This window comes from Gastrolobium bilobum, unplaced genomic scaffold (assembly GCF_033153095.1).
Source record: "Gastrolobium bilobum isolate Gb01-03AN ecotype WA unplaced genomic scaffold, APGP_CSIRO_Gbil_v1 utg1211, whole genome shotgun sequence".
NCBI classification, from domain to species: Eukaryota; Viridiplantae; Streptophyta; class Magnoliopsida; order Fabales; family Fabaceae; genus Gastrolobium; species Gastrolobium bilobum.
This window is the reverse complement of record NW_026898913.1, coordinates 180,001-200,282: the sequence shown is the minus strand read 5'-3', so window position 1 is coordinate 200,282 and position 20,282 is coordinate 180,001. Positions and strand designations below refer to the sequence as shown.

At 33.6% G+C, this 20,282-nt stretch overlaps 3 protein-coding genes across 3 annotated transcripts; 2 read left to right on the top strand and 1 right to left on the bottom strand.

Annotated features, from left to right (window-relative positions):
• Positions 1-504: 504 nt before the first annotated feature.
• Positions 505-4,289, top strand: LOC133285383 (uncharacterized). The gene is made up of 5 exons (XM_061482591.1): positions 505-1,551; positions 2,253-2,787; positions 2,939-3,161; positions 3,433-3,489; positions 4,044-4,289. The coding sequence occupies exons 1-5, from the start codon at positions 564-566 to the stop codon at positions 4,287-4,289; spliced, it is 2,049 nt and encodes a 682-aa protein (XP_061338575.1). The 5' UTR covers positions 505-563.
• Positions 4,290-7,325: 3,036 nt separating this feature from the next.
• Positions 7,326-10,811, top strand: LOC133285359 (WAT1-related protein At1g68170-like). The gene is made up of 7 exons (XM_061482569.1): positions 7,326-7,519; positions 7,911-7,973; positions 9,246-9,362; positions 9,501-9,738; positions 9,861-10,019; positions 10,255-10,406; positions 10,487-10,811. Exons 1-7 carry the CDS (start codon positions 7,326-7,328, stop codon positions 10,809-10,811), a joined length of 1,248 nt encoding a protein of 415 aa, XP_061338553.1.
• A 2,167-nt stretch (positions 10,812-12,978) lies between these two features.
• On the bottom strand, positions 12,979-14,519 carry LOC133285380 (F-box/kelch-repeat protein At1g80440-like). The gene has a single exon (XM_061482589.1). The coding sequence runs from the start codon at positions 14,193-14,195 to the stop codon at positions 13,098-13,100; it is 1,098 nt and encodes a 365-aa protein (XP_061338573.1). The 5' UTR covers positions 14,196-14,519; the 3' UTR covers positions 12,979-13,097.
• Positions 14,520-20,282: the final 5,763 nt, after the last annotated feature.

Sequence of the window (20,282 nt, the reverse complement as noted above, 5' to 3'; positions counted from 1 at the left end):
GTGATGAAGGTTCAACTTTAAGAATCGTTCTTCAACCTTAAAGAAGCACTGATCTTCAGGTTATAAAGTATCAATGTAATGCCTTTTCTATTCTATAGTTCCTCATTGTGTATAATTAATGGGAATGACTTTTTTTGCATAATGGGCTCTTGGTTAAGTAGATTTACCTTTTACATTTGTTTGTTAACATTTAAAATTTGATTCTTTTTTTTTTTTTCCTTTTTCTTGCAATGTTTCTTGATTGAGAGAGAAGAAGCAATCTTGAAATATTAAACTTCTTTACAAATCTGGGGAAGGGTGTAACAAGAAACTAACTGTTGAATGTTTAGGAGAATACCCAGCTGCATGAATGAACTTGCAAAACTTTTTTTATTCTTGTTTTTGCTGGGTTCTGATGGAGAAATGAAATCTTTCTTGTCTGTCTTGCTCACTTCTTGTGCTGAATTCAGATAACTGTTCGAGCTTGAAGCATTTTTTGGAGGATTTTTGCTGAATTTAAAGGGATTATCCCTAAAAGGGGATAGGGTCATGCTTCTTTGGTGATAGGATAGTTCAGGAAACTAATGGAGGAAAGCAATAATAGAGGGGAATTTCAGGCAAATTTAGCTAAACAGTCTTCATTAAGGGCAGGTGGCAGCTTGAAATCAACATTATCTGGAAAAACAACCCCAAGAAGTTCCCCTTCATTCAGAAGACTGAATTCTAGCAGAACACCAAGAAAAGAAGGAAGGAGTAGCGTAGGTGGTGGTGGTGGTGCACTGTGGTTTCGGAGCAATCGCTTAGTGTTGTGGTTGCTTCTAATTACCCTCTGGGCTTATCTTGGATTTTTTGTTCAGTCCAGGTGGGCACATAGTGATAAGAAGGAGGAATTTTCTGGCTTTGGAAGCAGGCCAAGAAATACCAACTCAGATGCTGAACAGAGTCAACGCCGTGATTTGCTTGCCAGTGATAATTCCTTAGCTGTTAGTAATGAGACAATTAGAAATACAGAAGGGATCGGTAAAACAATTAATGTAGCTTTGGCCAAGAAAGAAAATGATGTTCCATCTCATCGTAAAACAAGTTCAAAGAAAAGGAGCAGAAGATCAGGTAAAGCACGGGGTAAGCATAAACCAACACTGGAAATTAAGAATGGTGATGTAGAGGAACAGGAGCCAGAAATTCCTAAGACCAATAGTACATATGGCATGCTTGTTGGTCCATTTGGCTCAACAGAGGATAGGATTCTGGAATGGAGCCCTCAGAAGCGTTCTGGGACATGTAACAGGAAGGGGGACTTTGCACGTCTTGTTTGGTCCAGAAGATTTATTTTGATATTCCATGAGCTTTCTATGACTGGAGCTCCACTTTCAATGATGGAGTTAGCAACAGAGCTTTTGAGCTGTGGAGCCACTGTTTCAGCTGTTGTGCTTAGCAAGAAGGGTGGATTGATGTCAGAGCTGGCTAGAAGACGAATCAAAGTACTCGAGGACAAAGCAGATCTCAGCTTCAAAACTGCAATGAAGGCTGATCTTGTCATTGCTGGATCAGCTGTCTGTGCATCATGGATTGGTAAGAACGGACTGTATTATTGTAGTTTTTAGTATCAGAAAGTTGTTGAAGTTTTTAAACTCAATGAAGAAATACACATAACTGACATCTATTTTTCTTTCTCTACTTTTGTAATTTAGACTATAGACATATTTTTTTCAACCTTGTGCCAATTAAATATGCAGCATTGAAATTAATTTCTAGCTCTTGATCAATAGGATATGCTTGTAAGTTGTTGCTCATTGAAAATTTTAGGTATTTGCTACTGCAAAGGAAAGATTGAAACAAATTGAATATGCTTTGGAGTTTGGAGGACCTTGGTTTCTGGATACACATTGCAACAATGTCAAACGCTTAATCCCACTTTCTCATACTAGCTCTAAAAAATTGCTATAGGACTTTTAATTCAAAACATGTCATAATATTATTTAACTCGAGTGTCTCATTAAATGGCATTTACAGAGGATTCTTACCATGCCTAGCTTCCTGTATATAGACATAAACTCTTAACCTTTTAATTATTTGTACCATTACAAATTGATAGAACAAGAGAGTTTGATTATACATGGAGTTATGGACGTTACTTAATCTTGGAACCTTATACCATAATCAAATTGAAAACCCTGGTGTATATTGTGGTTGTTTATAATTTGTCACTATGAGTTTGTAATTCCGCTCTTCTACATGCCTTAATGGAAAATCATTGTCCTATATGTTTGCAGAACAATATATTGAACATTTTCCTGCTGGTGGGAGCCAAGTTGCTTGGTGGATTATGGAAAACCGGAAAGAGTACTTTAATCGTTCAAAGGATGTCTTGCACAGAGTAAAGATGTTGGTTTTTCTTTCTGAATCACAATCTAAACAATGGCAAAAATGGTGTGAAGAAGAAAGCGTAAAATTGAGAACCCAGCCTGAAATTGTTCCATTGTCTGTTAATGATGAGCTGGCATTTGTAGCTGGCATTTCTTCTACCCTTAACACTCCATCCTTTAGTCCTGAGAAAATGGTTGAAAAAAGGCAGATGTTGCGAGAAGCAGTCCGAAAAGAAATGGGCTTAACTGATAACGATATGCTTGTGATATCTCTGAGTAGCATAAACCCTGGGAAGGGCCAGCTTTTGCTTCTTGAATCGGCAAGCTCAGTAGTAGAACATGGACAATTGCTAGATGATAAGAAAATGAAAAAATCATCAAATTTAAGGGAAGGCCTATCTACCCTGGCTAGAAGACATCGTATTAGAAAATTGTTGCCGTTGTTGAAGGATAGCAAAGTAGATTTAAATGATATCTCAAGCAATTCTTTAAGCAGGTTACATGAATCTGAATATAAAGTATTACCACTTATGATTGTGTAAATATATATTTTTTATTCATTGCATTTAATATGTAAACTTTGGCATTCACAGTAGAAAAGAAGTGTTGCCCAACAACAAAGGAACAATGCAACAATCTCTCAAAGTTCTCATTGGTTCTGTTGGATCTAAGAGTAACAAGGTGGATTATGTTAAAGGCCTTCTAAGTTTCTTAGCACAGCATCCAAACACTTCAAAATCATTTTTGTGGACTCCAGCCACAACACGGGTTGCCTCACTTTACTCTGCTGCAGATGTTTATGTTATAAACTCTCAGGTAGGTCATGTTTAAATTATTTATAAAGTAGTAGGTAAAATGCATATACGTACATATCATATGGACGTAAGTATAAAATTGTTCCATTGAATCATGTTTTTGGCTGTGTTTTCCATTAAAACATAGGAAAAAGTATTGCATTTTTTTTCGACTTGACAGAATTTTTGAAACTATACATACTAGCTGTTACCTAAGTTTAGAGTAATTAAATTAATTATAGAAATATTCTCTAATGTGCGAAGCTGTGGCTAATTAGTAAAATGGTGAACAGGGATTGGGAGAAACATTTGGACGGGTGACTATAGAAGCAATGGCGTTTGGTCTTCCGGTATGTGTGCCAACTTGCTTTCCCCTCTTTATCTCATGTAATGACATATTTTGTTAGTTTCATCCTTCATCCTTCAGAATATAATTACTTATGGAATTCAGAAATGTAAAACGTCCTTAGATTCCTCCTCTGTCGGGTTTGGCTATTCTTGTGTCACAATACTTGATTTCTTAACTATCAGAGTTCAGGTTCCTTGGACATTACATGCAGGTCCTGTTGTACAACTAACCCTCCGTTTTGTAACCTTAAGTTTTATGACATGTCATAACCCAAAACTATAATTTCTCATTAAACTCATCATAAACCATAATTGTCACGGAAGCATACGCATTTAACACTAGCCTAAAAGTAAAAGACATTTCCTTCTAGTAGCAACTTGGTTCTAATTTTAAAGAAGCTGCAATTGGGGATGAATTTAGTGTGAGGTTAATTATCTTTGCTTTGCTTCTTTCTAATACTTATTCAGTGTAGTTGATAATCTCTATGATTTAATGTCTTCATATGTAGTACAAATGAATAATGATAGTTGTATTTCATTTAATCTTATGGAGTAGGTTCTTGGAACGAATGCTGGGGGAACTCAAGAGATTGTTGAGCACAATGTTACAGGTCTTCTTCATCCTATTGGACGTTCAGGGAATCTTGTCCTTGCACATAATCTCCGGTTTTTACTTGAAAACCAGTTGGCAAGGAAGCAAATGGGGATGGAAGGAAGAAAGAAGGTGCAGAGGATGTACTTGAAGCGACACATGTATAAGAAATTTGTAGATGTTATTGTCAAGTGCATGAGAAGCAAATAAATGAAACAACTGCGTGGCACTTTGCAATACCTCTCATTCTTTTATTGTATTCACTCATTCATATTTCATATTCTCATGACTTGTACTGAGTTTTGTGCTTGTGCCAATTTATGAGAAAGATTACCAGCTCCTCTATTTTCTTATTTTCTTTTTGGGAATGGATTCTTTATGTTAAATTTCACATGATCTGTGAAATTTTTGTGTCTATCTCTCTTTTCACATACATTAAATAGATGAGGTCTAATTATCATTAATAAAGAAAGAGATAGATATAAAAATTTCAGTCATATGAAATTTTAGTATGAGAGGATTATTTACTCCTATTTTATTTTATCAGGAAATAAATGCTTTATGCTTTTTCTCAAAAGCAATATCGTGTTTGACTTATGGTTTATGATTTTTCTAATGCGAGTCAATAAACTTCACGGTAATGATAAATTGAACAAAAATATACCTATTCAATGAAAGTGAAGTGCTCGATTTAGGGCCTAATTTTACTCATGTTTAATAATACAGTCAGAGTATAAGAGTATCAATAGGTATTTCCTTTGGCATTATTTGTCCTCAATTAACTCTGATGAAGGGTTAAATTTTGGCCTTATCATGATTAACAGTTAGTCTCAGTATAGTTGACTATCAAATTATGCATAAATTATTGAAAAATAGTGACAAGATCATCTACGCGGTGCCTGGATTTGTTGGAAAACATCATTTTATTGAAACATAATGTAGTGGAAACATGAATCTAGTCTCAAGGCTAGGCAGTAGTTCAGATATTCAAGTTTATAATATAGTAATTATTAATTTATTTAATCAAATAAAAATATTTTTTTTAATTTTTTGATATTAATATGTATAGAAGTCATACATACATGGAGTTTGTATATATCATGTCATGACATAAAAAAATTTCCTACATACACAACATTTTGTGGGGCACACTTTCTGAAGCAAAAAAAAAAACAAAAACAAATTAAGGCACGCAAAACGAATCTCTATAACATTACACAATCACTTTTCCTACAATATAACTCTTATAAAACCCTACATATATACTTATAATGTAATATATTTTATCTTTGATGAAAAAAGTAAAGGCAGTTGAATAGCGTTTATGCTTTTCCTTCCACACACGAGGTTGACTGGATTGAAGAAATTCTGGATACTATAGTCATAACTGCTATATTTAAAGGTACAAGCCTCTAGTAGTTGTTTGCTCATCCTTTTATTTTTTATTTTTTCTAAATGTCTATTGTAAAATAATAGCCATTATTTCTTTCTTTCTTCCGCTCGATGATGACATATCTTGATAAATTGGAGTAAGTTTTTTATTTATGAAAATGATATAATAGCAAAGGCGTAGTAAATTCTTACCTGACAACGCAAAAATATTCTGAATGACATTTATTGCATTAGTTTGATAGTATTTTACAATTATAACTTTTTAAATCAGATAGAGCCAAAAGAAAATGCAAATATAGACAAACCGCAAACTGTCAAGGTCGATAATTTTGATGGGTAGTCTAATGTAGAAGAACAAATTTCAAATTAATTACGATCATAATATAATTAAAGTGAAATTGTTGAGTAGGATTAATATTTGGATGCAATCAAAAGCCACTAGTGAAAAGTTTATTCTTGTTCGATCTTTGCTTGGTATTAATGTTGATGTTTTCGCAATCGTAATTTTTTTATCCAATTAGTTGTCCTTTAAGGAGTTTGATTATTCATAAAAGCAGGACTTTTGTGAAACAGTTCCATATTCTTGCAAGAGCATTTGATTTTACAGGGCAGCAAGTGTATTGAATGTCAACTCCACAAGGACATGAATATTTTTATTTTTATTTTTGGGTTTCAAAGGACATGTATTTATATCCTCTTACTAATTAGTATCTTTGTCATTCATGGCTTCATTTGATCATCCTCCATATATTACAAATTTTATGGTCCAAATTAAGATGTTAATATCTGTGATGTATTTATCAAAAAATAATTATCATAACCTTTTTTACAAAAAAAATAAAAATAAAAAAAATCTGCCTCCTTGTCATTTCAAGAGAGCTTGTCTTCTTGCAGCGGCCAACGACCAAAACAAGTTATTTTAAAAATGTTGAAAAGAAGACACAAATATGTGTCCTACTTGAATACACTACTGAATTGTGATAAGAACCACTTCAAATCAAAACTTTAACTTTAAGATGATAGGTGACGGTCTTTTAAATACTGTATATCTTATTTTCTAACACATCCCCTCACGCAAGAGTCCTTTGGGCTTGAAGCGTAGATATGACACAAGCCCATTATTGGTCTGCCTTTTGTTGCACAAGCCCATTTTTTGGTCTGCTTTGTGTTTTTCTTAATTCCACCTGAAAGTGGGGGCGGTGAGGATCGAACTCGTGACCTCATGGTCAGTGAAGCTTTGATACCATGTAAAGAATCTTGGGATACACCAAAAGCTAGCTCAAATGGTGGGAGTGCTCAAGGCCTTATAAAGGCCACATTAGTTACCCACACAATCAATGTAGGACTATATATCTCAACACGCCCCCTCATGCAAGAGCCCTTTGGGCTAGAAGCGTGGAATTGCACAGGCCCAATTTTTAGTTTACCTCTTTGTGCTTTTTATTTTAATTTCACTTGAAAATGGGGAGCCGTGAGAATCGAACTTATGACCTCTGATACCATATAAAGAACCACTCCAACCCAAAACCTTCTTGAGGTGATAGGTGATAGACTTTTTAATACTTTATATCTTATTCTCTAACAAATTGAAACCTGTATTATTCCATCAGCATTAATATAAAGAGGTTTAAATCAATCAAATCTCTAAACTTGGAGGGAGAGGGAGAGAGAGGAGGAGGAGGAGAATAGCTATTCACCCATTGTATTGTGTTGTTGCACATGCATCCTCTCTCACCAGAGTCCTCTCTACATATTCACTAACATAGAAGGACAAAAACAAAGATTGATTAACACAAGGGCTTAATTGGATAGTAAATATAAAACCCTCTAGCTAACTAATTAATTGTGATTAACATGTCATACATTAGCAATGTCATAGAAGGCCTCAAGCCTGCGATTCTGATGGTGGTGGTTCAATTTTCTTATGCTGGGGTTAGCATCTTGTACAAATTGGTTGCCAATGATGGCATGAGCTTGAGTGTCCTTATGGCCTATCGCTTCCTCTTTGCATCGGCTTTCATGGTTCCTCTTGCCTTCTTCATTGAAAGGTCACAATCTTTTATCATAATTTCGTGTTTTACCATTTGTTTTTTATTTAAGGTAAACTTTTCCCTTGAAAATGATTTCTGATTAAAGGGAAAAAGTTATTTAGTTTTCCATTGTACTGCATATTGCAAATATGTTTGTTTATTCATTTTTTTTTTCCCCTCTCGGGTTAACATATGACTTGTATTCATTTTTTAAGCAAACGAGTAATATTTTAGCAAAAGTAAATGAATAAAATAAAAAACTTTAAATGATTTAGGTATTTTTTCCGCTCACTCTTCGTATAATGATCGATTTATGCATTCTTTTTCCACATACTTGATGCTCAAAAGTGAAACATGTTTTATTTATCAAAACACCATTAACATCATGGATTTATATATGATGACACAGGAAGAGCAAGCCAAAGATCACAGTGAAAGTGGTCATTCAATCATTTCTTTGTGGACTTTTTGGGTAAGTTGAATCCATATTTTATAGATATAATAAATCTTTATCCCGATGATTAATTTCTTCTAATGGATTGAGGGAAGCATAAATTTAATATTATGTTAAAATAATTGCAATCATCAAGGGGTTTAATATTTCTACTTTTGCTGCAAAAAAAATTTCTATGTCTCCCTCACATAAAAGTGAGTGGGTTCCAATGATATTTTCTCTCTTTTTTCTTTATAATGAAACTCATTTATTTTGTGTAAGTGTGGCAGAAAAGTTTTTTCTGTAATGAAAACAGAAATATTTTTCTCATCATTTAAATCATTAGGAGTAAGTTAATACTAAAGATTTAAATAATTTACGCGAGAGTATAGGTTCGAACTTCAGTATTATTATTATATAAAAAAATATTCAGTCATTTAAGCTCTTTTGAGAGTTTTTGTTGGGATTTGATTATTTTTAATCTACATAAGTGTTCTTAACTACTCTTTTAATTAAATTTTTCTCAACCCTAAAGGTTGTGGCCATGAATATAAGTAAACTATAATTAGAGTCGTGTGCTTTTACAATTGTTATTATAACTCATACATGAATTTTCCTATCTATGATTTATTTTTAAGAATTATGAACATTTAAAAAAATATATAGTTTTACCATCATCACAATGAAACTAATTACTTTCTCAAGTTTTATTATGCTTTATGTGTTACTCTAAACTTATGTGCCGTTCTGATAAATTAGGGGTGTCAAAACAGGTTGACACGACACGAATTTGATACGACACGAATACATCAACACTAATACGACACAAATTTTTATTCGTGTCAAAATCTTCAACACTGACACGACACAGATTTTTTACGGGTTGACACGATACAACACGAATAACACGCGAAATAGGGGTCAAAACGATAATTGACAAAAAAAATAAAAAAGGTTCAAAATAATAAAAAATAATAAAAATTAAAAAATTAAAAAAAATATGGATCAACACGAACACAAATACCTCAACACGACATGAATTTTTTACGTGTCATTTTCCTGACACGAACACGACACGAATTTTTTTACGGGTCAACCCGAACACGAATTTTCGTGTCGTGTCGGAGGTCGACCCACATGTCATAACCTATATTGACACCCCTAACTTAAATGCGTTCCATTATAGAATATTATAATTGAAAGGAAAATAAAAAAAAATCATTAAAAGTCATATATATCTCTGAATATACCCTAAAAAGGGTCAGATATGTATACTCATGAAAATTTGACATAACGTAATTGCATCCTCAGAGCATCCTTACAACAAAATTTGTTTGTGGAAGCGGTGGCTTTGGCAACTGCATCATATGCTACGGCCATGTACAACCTCATTCCTGGTGCCACCTTCATCTTAGCCGTTTGTTTTGGGTATGTCCCATATTCTTTATATCATATTCATGAAACTAATTCAATCTTAGCCATACATCAGGATTCCAGTTTCATCATATGCTACCTGCTATGGTTATCTGATTAATTTTATTATTTTTCAACTAATGCCTTTTTCAGATTGGAAAGTTTAAACGTTAGAACATCAACAGGGAAGGCCAAAGTGCTTGGCACTCTAATGGGAATTGGTGGAGCCATGATCCTCACCTTCTATAAGAGCACTGAGATTCATCTCTGGTCAACGCATGTGAACCTCATTCGACATATACAGCCACACAATGTTTCTACAACTCAAATTTTGGGTTCTGCTCTTGCTTTGGGCACTTGTATCTCATATTCAATATGGTTGATAATTCAGGTGATCACAAACTCTAATATCCCAGCCTCAATTATAAAACATAGATGTACCTTCATTATGATTTTCTATATATGTGCTAGAGTTAATGTCATTACTCATTACTAGTATTTTGTATATGGTAGGCAAGGATGAGTGAGAAGTTTCCTTGGCATTATACAAGTGCGGCTTTGATGTCAGTGATGGCCTCCATTCAATCAATTATATTTGCTCTATGCATGGAAAGAGATTGGAATCAATGGAAGCTTGGCTGGAATATCAGACTTCTCACTGTAGCTTATACGGTATCATTGTCTTTTGAGTGACTTACACAGTCATGCTCTGTATAATTTTGAAAAATTGTTTTTTTCACTTTACACTATATGACTGAGGAGAGAAAAAAAAAATTTAGATTTACACAAAGTATGACCGGTCATATTTTGTGTAAATCATCTAAAAAGACACAAGTTATGTCTTTTTAAATAATAGTCTTTTTTCTCTTGTATAAATCTCAGCTAATTGACATGTTTTTGGGTTTAGGGTATTGTGGCCTCTGGACTAGCTTGGGTTCTCATTATGTGGTGCGTGCGATTAAAAGGCCCACTTTATGCTTCCATTTTCAACCCTCTCTTCCTTGTTCTAGTGTCCATTGCAGGGTCTCTGATATTAGATGAAATGCTCCATTTGGGCAGGTACAAACATTTAACTGCTTTTACTAAATTTTGCCATGTGATTTTGGTATTAAGTGATATTTTTTTGTTATAAATTACAGCATAATAGGATCAGTATTGATTATCTCCGGGCTATATATTGTCTTGTGGGGTAAAGGTAGAGAATTAAAGAGAATTGCAGAGCAAAAGATAACAAAAGGCTCACACGGAGTTGAACCATTGGAGATAATTACCACAAATCATGCAGATGGTAAAAGTGTTGAAAATGATAGCAGTGACTTGAAGAATGGTATTAGTACTCAGTTTAACGGTCATTTATCAAAAGAAGGAAAAGGACAAAATGCAGTGAAAGATGTTTCAATAAATGACACAGAAGAAAATAAAATCAAGGATATCCCAATTGACCATCAAGGATTCAAAACCTAGTACCTAATACGCAACGGATTTTCCTAATTTTTGCCTATCCATTGCAATGTTATATGAAGAATTAAAAAAAAAAAAAAAAAAAAGACCGAAGGGACCACATTTATTTAAGCTCACCAGAGAAGGTATATTCAAAGAGAATTAAGTCATTGACAAAGCTATGAAATATATGTAAGGAAATAATTCTCGGAATAATTTTATTTTCGTTTTAATTCTATATGAATAAGGTCGATCAACAAGCCTTATCTTTGTCTACAATTCCCAACATCTTATGTTGCTAGCATATATATGTATCTTTTTTCTCACGAGTGTTGAATTTACTGGTATACATTACATTTATCGTAGCTATGCATTTTGTCGCTGGGATAAACTTTAACTTGGTTTGTAATTTCCAGCAACATTGGCATATCAATTACTTGTACTAGCAACTTTGACATTGCAAAGTTGCGTAGATATATGCTATTTCCAGCAACTTCGATTGTCGCTGGGATAAGTTCATTTTTCTCTAACACTAGGCTGCTTGTTGAGATAAAAAATTGTGTATTCCAGGAAGCACGGACACTCCAAAAATCAGGGAGTGTCGTGTCCGACACGCTGACACGTTCCGACGGTGTTCGATATGCGGTTAACATTCTCGACACGTTGAACATCTTAACACGCGAATTTGACTGTGTCCGACAAGTTCCGACACGCTCCGATACGGTCAAATGGCATTTTTGTAAAAAATTTATTTTTAAAAAAAAATTATTTTTTTATAAAAATTATTTTTTTTAAAAATTAAAATATGTTAATAAAGCTTCCACCTTATCATATGAATTTTATTTTTTTTGTCTTTTTTTCTCTTAAGTAGATAAGAGATCATCTCAGAATCATTGTTGTCAATTCTTATTACGCTCTTGTTGTATCTCCTTCTCTCTGATCTCTCTAATATGATTTGATCTCTCTATCTGATATTATCTCTCTCATCCTAGTTCTTATTTTTTTTATTAAAGCTTTCACCTTTATAACGTGTTGATGGGTATTATTAATTTAGTTTTATTTTTTGTTAAATTATTGAATATTAAATGAAATATACTCTATATACTTAAAAATATTATTTAATATTAAAACATCTCCCAACGTATCGAAATTCATATTTTTTTAAAATTGACGTATCAAAATATTGTATCGTATCACGTATCGCGTGTCGTATCGGTGTTACGTAGATTCTAACGACTTATAAATGTCGCTGCAATAAGCATATTTGTGCTAACGACTTGATTGTCGCTCGAAAAGAGTTGTTACCTAATCTCTTCATTCTTATAATGTGGGGGTCCATTTCAAAAAAGAAAAATGTTATGCATAATTAAAGAATTTAATTTTAATTTAGTACTAACAAATATTTTTATGTTATTATCCAATCTATTCATATATTATCGTATTATTAAAAGAATTTAAATTCTCAAATATTCAGATTTTCTAAATTATGTAATTAACAATGATTCATCTCGGTGGAAGTAAATTACAATCTTAAACAAATCTTACTTATAAGGGACTTAAATTTTGTAATTTTCAGTTAGTAAAAGTTTTACCTAAAACCACTTCTTCTACTTTTTATTTTTTTTGGTAAGCAAACACCACTTCTTCTAATTTAAATTATATGAACAATTGCTATGTTCTAAAAAAAAGGATTAAGATGTCAGAAAACATTTGATTGCTTCTTATCCTTTTTCTTTTTCTTTTCTATCCTTGTCACTTTACGTCTGTTTAGGAATATATACCCAGTTGTGGTGGAAATTTTTGTTGCTAACACTTGACTTGAGCAAGCAGCGAAATAGTGCAGCCTTTAATCTTTCACTCATTGACAACTTTCAAATATGGTGGGCAAGGAATGTAGCTTTTTGACTATTAACACAAAACCTTCCAATCCACACAAACTTGCTAGTGACGAGTGGATATTTTTCCTCACTCAGTGTTGCTATGCTCGATTCTATTTTTTCCTCCTAGAAACAGGTATGGAAATATTCGGAAGGATTAATTTTTCATTTTAAGCAAAAAAATAAAAAAAAATAAAAATTACTCATTTGTTACATTTTCCCTTCTTTTTGGTATGCAATATTCCTTCTTATGCTTTGACCGTTTTTCATTCTAACCAAAAAATAATAAAAATGCACAAGTTTGTATTGCACAGCAAGCAGCAAGCACTCTTCGTATATATATAACTATATATAAGCAAAGCAACTAAAGAAAAAAAAATGTTGCTTCATATTTACTTACATAAACAGAGAGAGTTATATATGAAAACAAAAACTAAATTTCCAAAAGGCAACCAGACTGGACGTGGCCAGTGTAATTGTCTGGGCTATCAAGTTTAGCCCAAGCACCACTCTTCAGGTCCAACAAAAAGCCCATATGCGGTTCACCCAACCCACTCGACCCAATCAACAACAGTGCCCCTTCCCACGCTCCAACGCATGCAACGTTCCTTATCTCACCCGGCACCTTCGCCACCGTTTGCCACGTGTTCCCCTTCAGTTCCACCACGTCACCACCCCTGCACATGTACATTCTCCCCTCCTCATCCCCACCGTCCACGCACGTCCTCGGACACGCGCCTCCATCCAAGAACTCCTCCTCCAAGGGGCTCCACTTCCACGCATCAACGTCGAAGGCCTCCGCGCTCGGCTCGAACCGCCCCTGCATCTCCGTGCGGTACCCGCCGACGACGCGGAGGGTGCCGCTGCCGCCTCCGTCGCGGCGGAACACGGCCTTGCACTCGTCGCGCTCCCTCGCCATGTCAGGCAGCGGGACCCACACGTCCCTTGCCACGTCATACGCGAACGCTGACCTCAGCGCATTCTTCTCCTCATCGTGTCCACCTGCCACGTACACCGTACGATCATAATCCGACGCGCATGCGAAGAACGTGCGGGGCCCACCAGGCATATCGGCCCCACGGCGCCATTTAGCTGACAAGAAATTATATATAAAAACCGAATTGGAGGCTTTCCACGAATCCGGGTCCCACCCGCCCATAATCACCAGGTCATACCCGACACCCGCTATCTGACAGAACATGGGTAACCCGTTATGGAATTCGGGTGCCATCGGCAACTCGCTCCAGATACCCGTTTCCGGTTCGAATACGCTCAGCCGGAAAACCGGGTTCGTCATGGCCTTAACGAGCAAGCCGCTTTCGCGTTTATCCGAGTCAACTCGGGATTGAACCGTGACGAAGATTTTCTCGGAGTGGCCAGTGGTTCTCCTTCGACGGCGAAACTCCGGCATCTGAATCTCCGTATTCCACCCTTTGCAGACGGAGGCAACGGCGGAGAACTGCTGGTACGAAACCCGAATCAAACAGTCTCGGGCCACGTCATCAGGTAGACCTGAAATCAGCTCCATCATACGAAAAAAAAAAACCAATCCGTTCTATGAATGTTTTTTAGCTAAGAGCAACCAACACGAATACGATTCAGATCAGAGAAAGGAAAGGTTTATAGCTGAAAGTTTGAGAGTTTACTATATATATAGGGGTTTATAGAGAAAGTTGATAGTATAGAAGAATTTTGAAGTGAACATATAAATAAGGTTATGTGTGGGAACGGTGATAATGGGAGATGTGAATATATTATTGAGTTTTATAGGAGTGACAGGAGGACTCACATGGTGTTTGAGATAAGTTTAAGAGATATATTACGAAAAAGGAAATAAAAAAAAAAAAGAACGGTGGATGTTCTAGAAGGTTTTGTGAACCAGCAACTCGCAAACACACAAGAGAGTAGAGACAACTTGGGATTCAGGGATAGCTGTTGGTTTTAAAAAAAAAATTAGCTCAACAAATATATATTTTAAATTTTAAAAAACATATTAATATATTGATGATTTTTTTATTTTTTATTTTTTTTTCAATAATTGATGTTTCGTCACCAAGTAACGTGATTGGATGTTGACTTTCCGTGGGCCTGTTAGATTCGGGGGTAAACGGTGTACCGTTTTTCCTGTTTTGTTATTTTTCGTTATTTATTTTGCACCACCCAGCTTTTATTATATCCCTATCGTGTGGAGAAACAGTTTGGGCGTCACCGGCAAGCAAAGTATCCTTCACCATCAATTTTATTTTATATTCATTTGTTTTTTCAAATAAATAAATATAAGAAGAGACTCCCTAATCATCAATTTTTAGGATTGACTATTTATTTGCTCTCAGAAGGCTCAAGAACAGCCGAAGAAGATAGCGCAGATTAGGGTTTATTTGAATTTAATTTATAAATATGAGATAGATTGATCACTTTATAATGTTGAATAAGAATCAAATCAACAAATATTAGGGGAAATATGGAAAGATAATCTTGAAATCCAATTTTAATGGGGTGCATTATGATGAAGATAGCGTGGAATTTCTAATCTGTACACGTGCCAAAAGTGATTTCAATAGTAGAATTAACAGGATTAACTATTAAGTGTAGTGTAACGTAATTTTACCCGTTGCAAATTGATATTAATTTTGGCAAGATGTGACAGTATGGTCCTTGTACTAGAATGTAAAATGTGAAGAAGTGTGGAAAATGGATAAGGGAAGTGATTGGCATTGAAAAATGTAAAAGCGGAGTTTGGCAACATGGATGGGATTGGCATGTCGAAAAAAGTTAGTCGCTTATTACACTGTCCCAGATATTGATAAGATCAAGTGAGGGAGGAAAAGGTTCCAGATCAGTTTCAGAGAAAAAGTTCCAAACTCCAAATTGCACTCGGGCCCCACTGTCTCTCGCACCTCCCAACATTATTGTTTAGCCTTTTTCCACTCTTCTAGAAACTAGACACTCTTTGTTTTCTTTTTTCTTTTTTCTTTTTTTTGTGGGTATTAATATTTTAAGAAGAACGATCAAATATTTAGCATCTAATTTACGTTGGATCGTATCTATAAATAGATTACTCTATAACTCTTCTAAGTTCTAAGAATGTAATTTATGACTTTCTTTAGATATTAATTTTTTTAATAATAGAACTTACAGTACAAAATATAAAATATTGTCACAACAGTTATCTGAATTTAACATTTTCATGATTCAATTATAAAATTGATATATAAAATCTGAAAATTTTGTTCAACTCATCCGGTTTAATGCAAAATACTTAAGTTTCTTTATTTTTAATTTTTTTATTAAACGTTAATTTACCCAATTCATTTTAAAAGAAACGATATAATATTCACTCGAACTGATCAGGACCCAGAAACGCAGCTTGAGGTTTGGCCGTCAACTGGGTACAGTACAACTCGAAACAACCAGAAACTTAAAAACAAGAAAATTCAGAAATCTACAAACCATAAACAACGAGTGAATATTATGGATTCAAAAGATATTATAAAAAAAAAAATTGATTTAAGAAAAAAGGAATACCAAATTTCGTACTCCGTTGTATTAAAAATATTTCCATAAACAACCCGTCTACTTATAAATTATGTCAAAATTTATCTGAATGTGCCGGTAGGACCCATCAGTTTTTTTAAAAAAATAATAAATATGATCAACACGACTTTTAAGGTATGTGTCATAGGAGAAAAACATCCCCAAACATTAATTAGTAGAAAAAAATTTCAACAAAGCTTGATTATATATATAAAAAATGAATTCTCTTATATGTTATTTAAAATAATTATATTATATAATATAATTTTAATTATTAATAGATAAATTAATAATTATTTTTTAATCTTTATTTTAGTTTTTTTTCTCTCATCTTTTGTCATTGTTTATATATATATATATGAGGTTGATTATACTTTCAATATTTTTTTTTACAACCTCTTACAATCATATCTTAACACTGTTGATTTTCGCCAATCAACGGTTATGATTTATAACCTTTTTCTACATGTGTGTGTGTGCACTGACGGACCCAGGTTGGGTCACATATCCGCAAGTGCGGATATAAAATTGGTGATTTTAGCTTTTCTTTTTGTTGTTGCAGGTTCTTATTTGTCTCTTGGTTCAATATTGATATTAGGAGTAAATACCATTTTAAGTCTTTAACAAAAAATACGGTCCTCACTTTAGTCCCTTATAAAAAAATTATTCTTGAGGTTCCTAAGAAATTCAAAGTGGATCAATTTAGTTAAAATCTTAATCCTCACAAATTCAAAAAAGACTTACATTAGTCGCTCAAAATGTCTAAAATGTGTTCACTTTGAATTTCATAGGGATCAGGTCACTAAATGTTTTTTGTAAAAGACTAAAGTGGGGACCAAATTTTTTGTTAGGGACAAAAAAGAGCATTTACTCTTATATTAAGTTAGTAACGTACATAAATGATTAAAACAACGTAGCAACGCAAATTGATTAGAGAGAAAACTTATTCTTGCTCTCCTGTCACGTACCCATTCTCATGCTCTCTTCATCATTTGTTTCCTTTTTCATTTTTCTAAAAAGAGAGGATTGATTGCAGGTCTGACATTCTTAAATAAATTAATCTCTAGAGACGAGGCCTTCACTGTGATTTCGCTTGCCTTCTGTATAGGTAGTGTTGATTTTTTTGTTTGCCAGTATAAAATAGAATGATGATGTATGGATGTACTGGAGTATATTTTAATATTTGTTTTTGAGGATTGATAAGATTTAGGAGGGAATCTAAACTGTCTTTACAAAAAAAAAAAATCGGGAACACCACCAAATATGCGGACATAAAAAAAAAATTCTGGATCCACTACTGTGCGCAAACAATTTATATTTCTCTAATCATGCATGAAAATAACTTATTTCTTATGATATCAAATAACAATCATTTTGAAAATAATGTATCTCTCGCAAGAGGAAAAACATTTGTAAAAGTAATTTTAAAACTTTGGTTCAAAAGAGCGTTAGCTTTTATTACTTCAATAGGATAGGGACTCGTCTATACTCCAAATGTTGGTTCAAAATCAAAGGTTTTCGCACCTTTTTCCTGTTTCTTTAAGGGCTAAGGCATAGGAGTCCACTGCATTTTAGAAAGAGACGAAGGAAATTTGCAAATTGGCTGTGGCCATCCGCATCTATCTTGGGGTATGGTCCCTACCTAAAGTTGTGTAACTTTTTTATTTTTGCTTTTTTGTAGAGCAGAGCTTTCAACTTTCACCGACAAATGGAGTGAATGTTGACCCTTTACCCGAACGTATTGTTCGTATTTAAGCTGCATCATACCAGTGGCAAGTTGTTTGTCCATATTTAGCATCAAATGAGAAGCGTTCACGTGCCATTTTAAAGGAAAATCGATAATTACGAATTTTTTTCCATCCATAGGGTGTAAGACTTCTTAGTAGTAAGTTGATGTAAGTAAATTATATATAGTCACCATTAAACAATATATAATCGGCTATTTAAGAAGTAAATAATTAACTTCAAACAATATATATTAACTGGATTTGGGTCCATCCCATCCCCACACGTTCCACATCACACACAGTATTGTTCAGTAATAATTAATTTTGACGTAGTCCAAACTAAAAAAAAAAGGTTGCACACAACAAACTTAATCGAAAATACTATTCTTCTGCCGCATAAAGAATGAATAGTATTTTCTGTTAAAAGATTAAAAATTGAGTTCTTTTTTTTTTAAATAATGAGTCCACCGATATTTGTGTGCAGGAAAATTCACTTACCAACTGTCCCATAAGAAAACAAACCCCAAACTTAATTGGGTTGTATCAATTCTGAATTTAACCCATTTCAAGTTAATAAGGAATAAGAGAAAACAATATCAATTATGTCTAGATCTAGAATAACTGTTGTTGTTTTCCCTCATTTTGAAAATGTTAAATCTTCTTTTAAGTCATTAGGAGTGATTTAATGATGAGAAATTTAGATAAATTATATTAGATTATGTGTTCAATTCTCTCGTGTATATAAAAAACCTTCTTCTTTTTCTTAATATCATTATCCCGTCTTGTATGTTTTTCGAGACTTTTTTTTTTGGTAAAAAATTTCTATACTTTTTTTAATCAAGCCATTATTTGCACATAAAAATTTTGATATAAATTTCATATTATTTTAAAGGAATAGTATTAACTTATATTGACACAAAAATTGAAAAAATTACATTCAATCTTATATTAATAGCAAATTAACTTGATAGATATAAATAAAATTAATAACTAAAATTGTGTATAATACTAACATCAATATAAATTAATCCTGGCTCTAGTTTATATAGGTGTATTTTTTTTGGTGGGGTAAATAGTTGTAATAAAATTTCCGTTTCAGTGTAAAGAGTCGTGTTATCTAATTAAAGCAAGAGTATATGATCTGACGAGTCCAAGATTGGATGTGCCAAACTATACACAGTTTAAGGTTGAAGATTATGGGTCTCAGAACTGTAGCAAGTTAGTTTGAAACTATGGTGGAATGGACTTCTCCTTGGATTGGTGATGTTGTGATTCTGGCACAATGGAAATAATTGGGGGTACCTGCAAAGACATTCCAATGCTCAAGTCAGTATCAATGCGAGGTGTATATATTTTGAACTGAGAGATATGTATCTGTGATTGATCCCTTTGTATTTATAGTGTGCTTTGTCCTTTGTATACGGCATCTCTTCTTATTGGTAATTCAGGGTGGCTGCCGTTTTGTCACAGTTGTTACCTGCAGGCTATTTCTTGATGAACAAGTCTAAATGCAAGTCTGTTTTTGTAGAGTGGTGACAAACTAAAATTACCTCATCTATACTGGTTTTCATGCACGGTGAACCTTATAAGATCTCTATGTCCTTTTTTAGTCTTAAGTTTTGCCTGGCAGCTTAGTATGATAGGTTACGCAATAAATCTATCCTGCACAATAAGAGTGGTCCGCGCAATATGGACATTGCGCCCACCACCTTGGGTCCCTCGTGGGCTTTTAACTATTGGGCCTATACATTGTCCAAATCAATATAATAAATTTTAGAATAAAGTCCTACTTTTATTATTGATGTCACTTAATCTTCAAAATCTTTTTATTATGGATTCAATCTCACAATTATATAAAGTGTTATCAAAATAATTTTTATATAATTAAAAATTAAATTAATGTCATTTTCATAAATAGGATATTAAGTTTTCCACAACTAAATTGATAACAAATTATATTATTTAGGCTTAAATTGATGATAAACAAATTTCGAAACTGAAATGACAATATTATTAGCGTTTATAAAAAGTTGATTGTAGATGTTAACTAAAGAGAAGAATGTCCATATATTTTCCCCACATTAATGAGGAAGCTCCATGTGAGGAATGGTTCAAAGTTTAACTTCAAAGCACAACGATAAAGATATCAATAAATTTGTAGTGCAACGGTAGTATTATAATTATGTATTTCGAGAAGTACATAGTTATAATATTAAAAAAATTCAGATATTTTTCAAAAATTTATCAGTTGACGTAGAAAAAAAATTAAAATTAAAATTAATATTATAATAATGTATTCCGAAAATTAATAAAAAATTGTTCGAAGGATACAGTTGCGGATGGAATTTTCATTATTA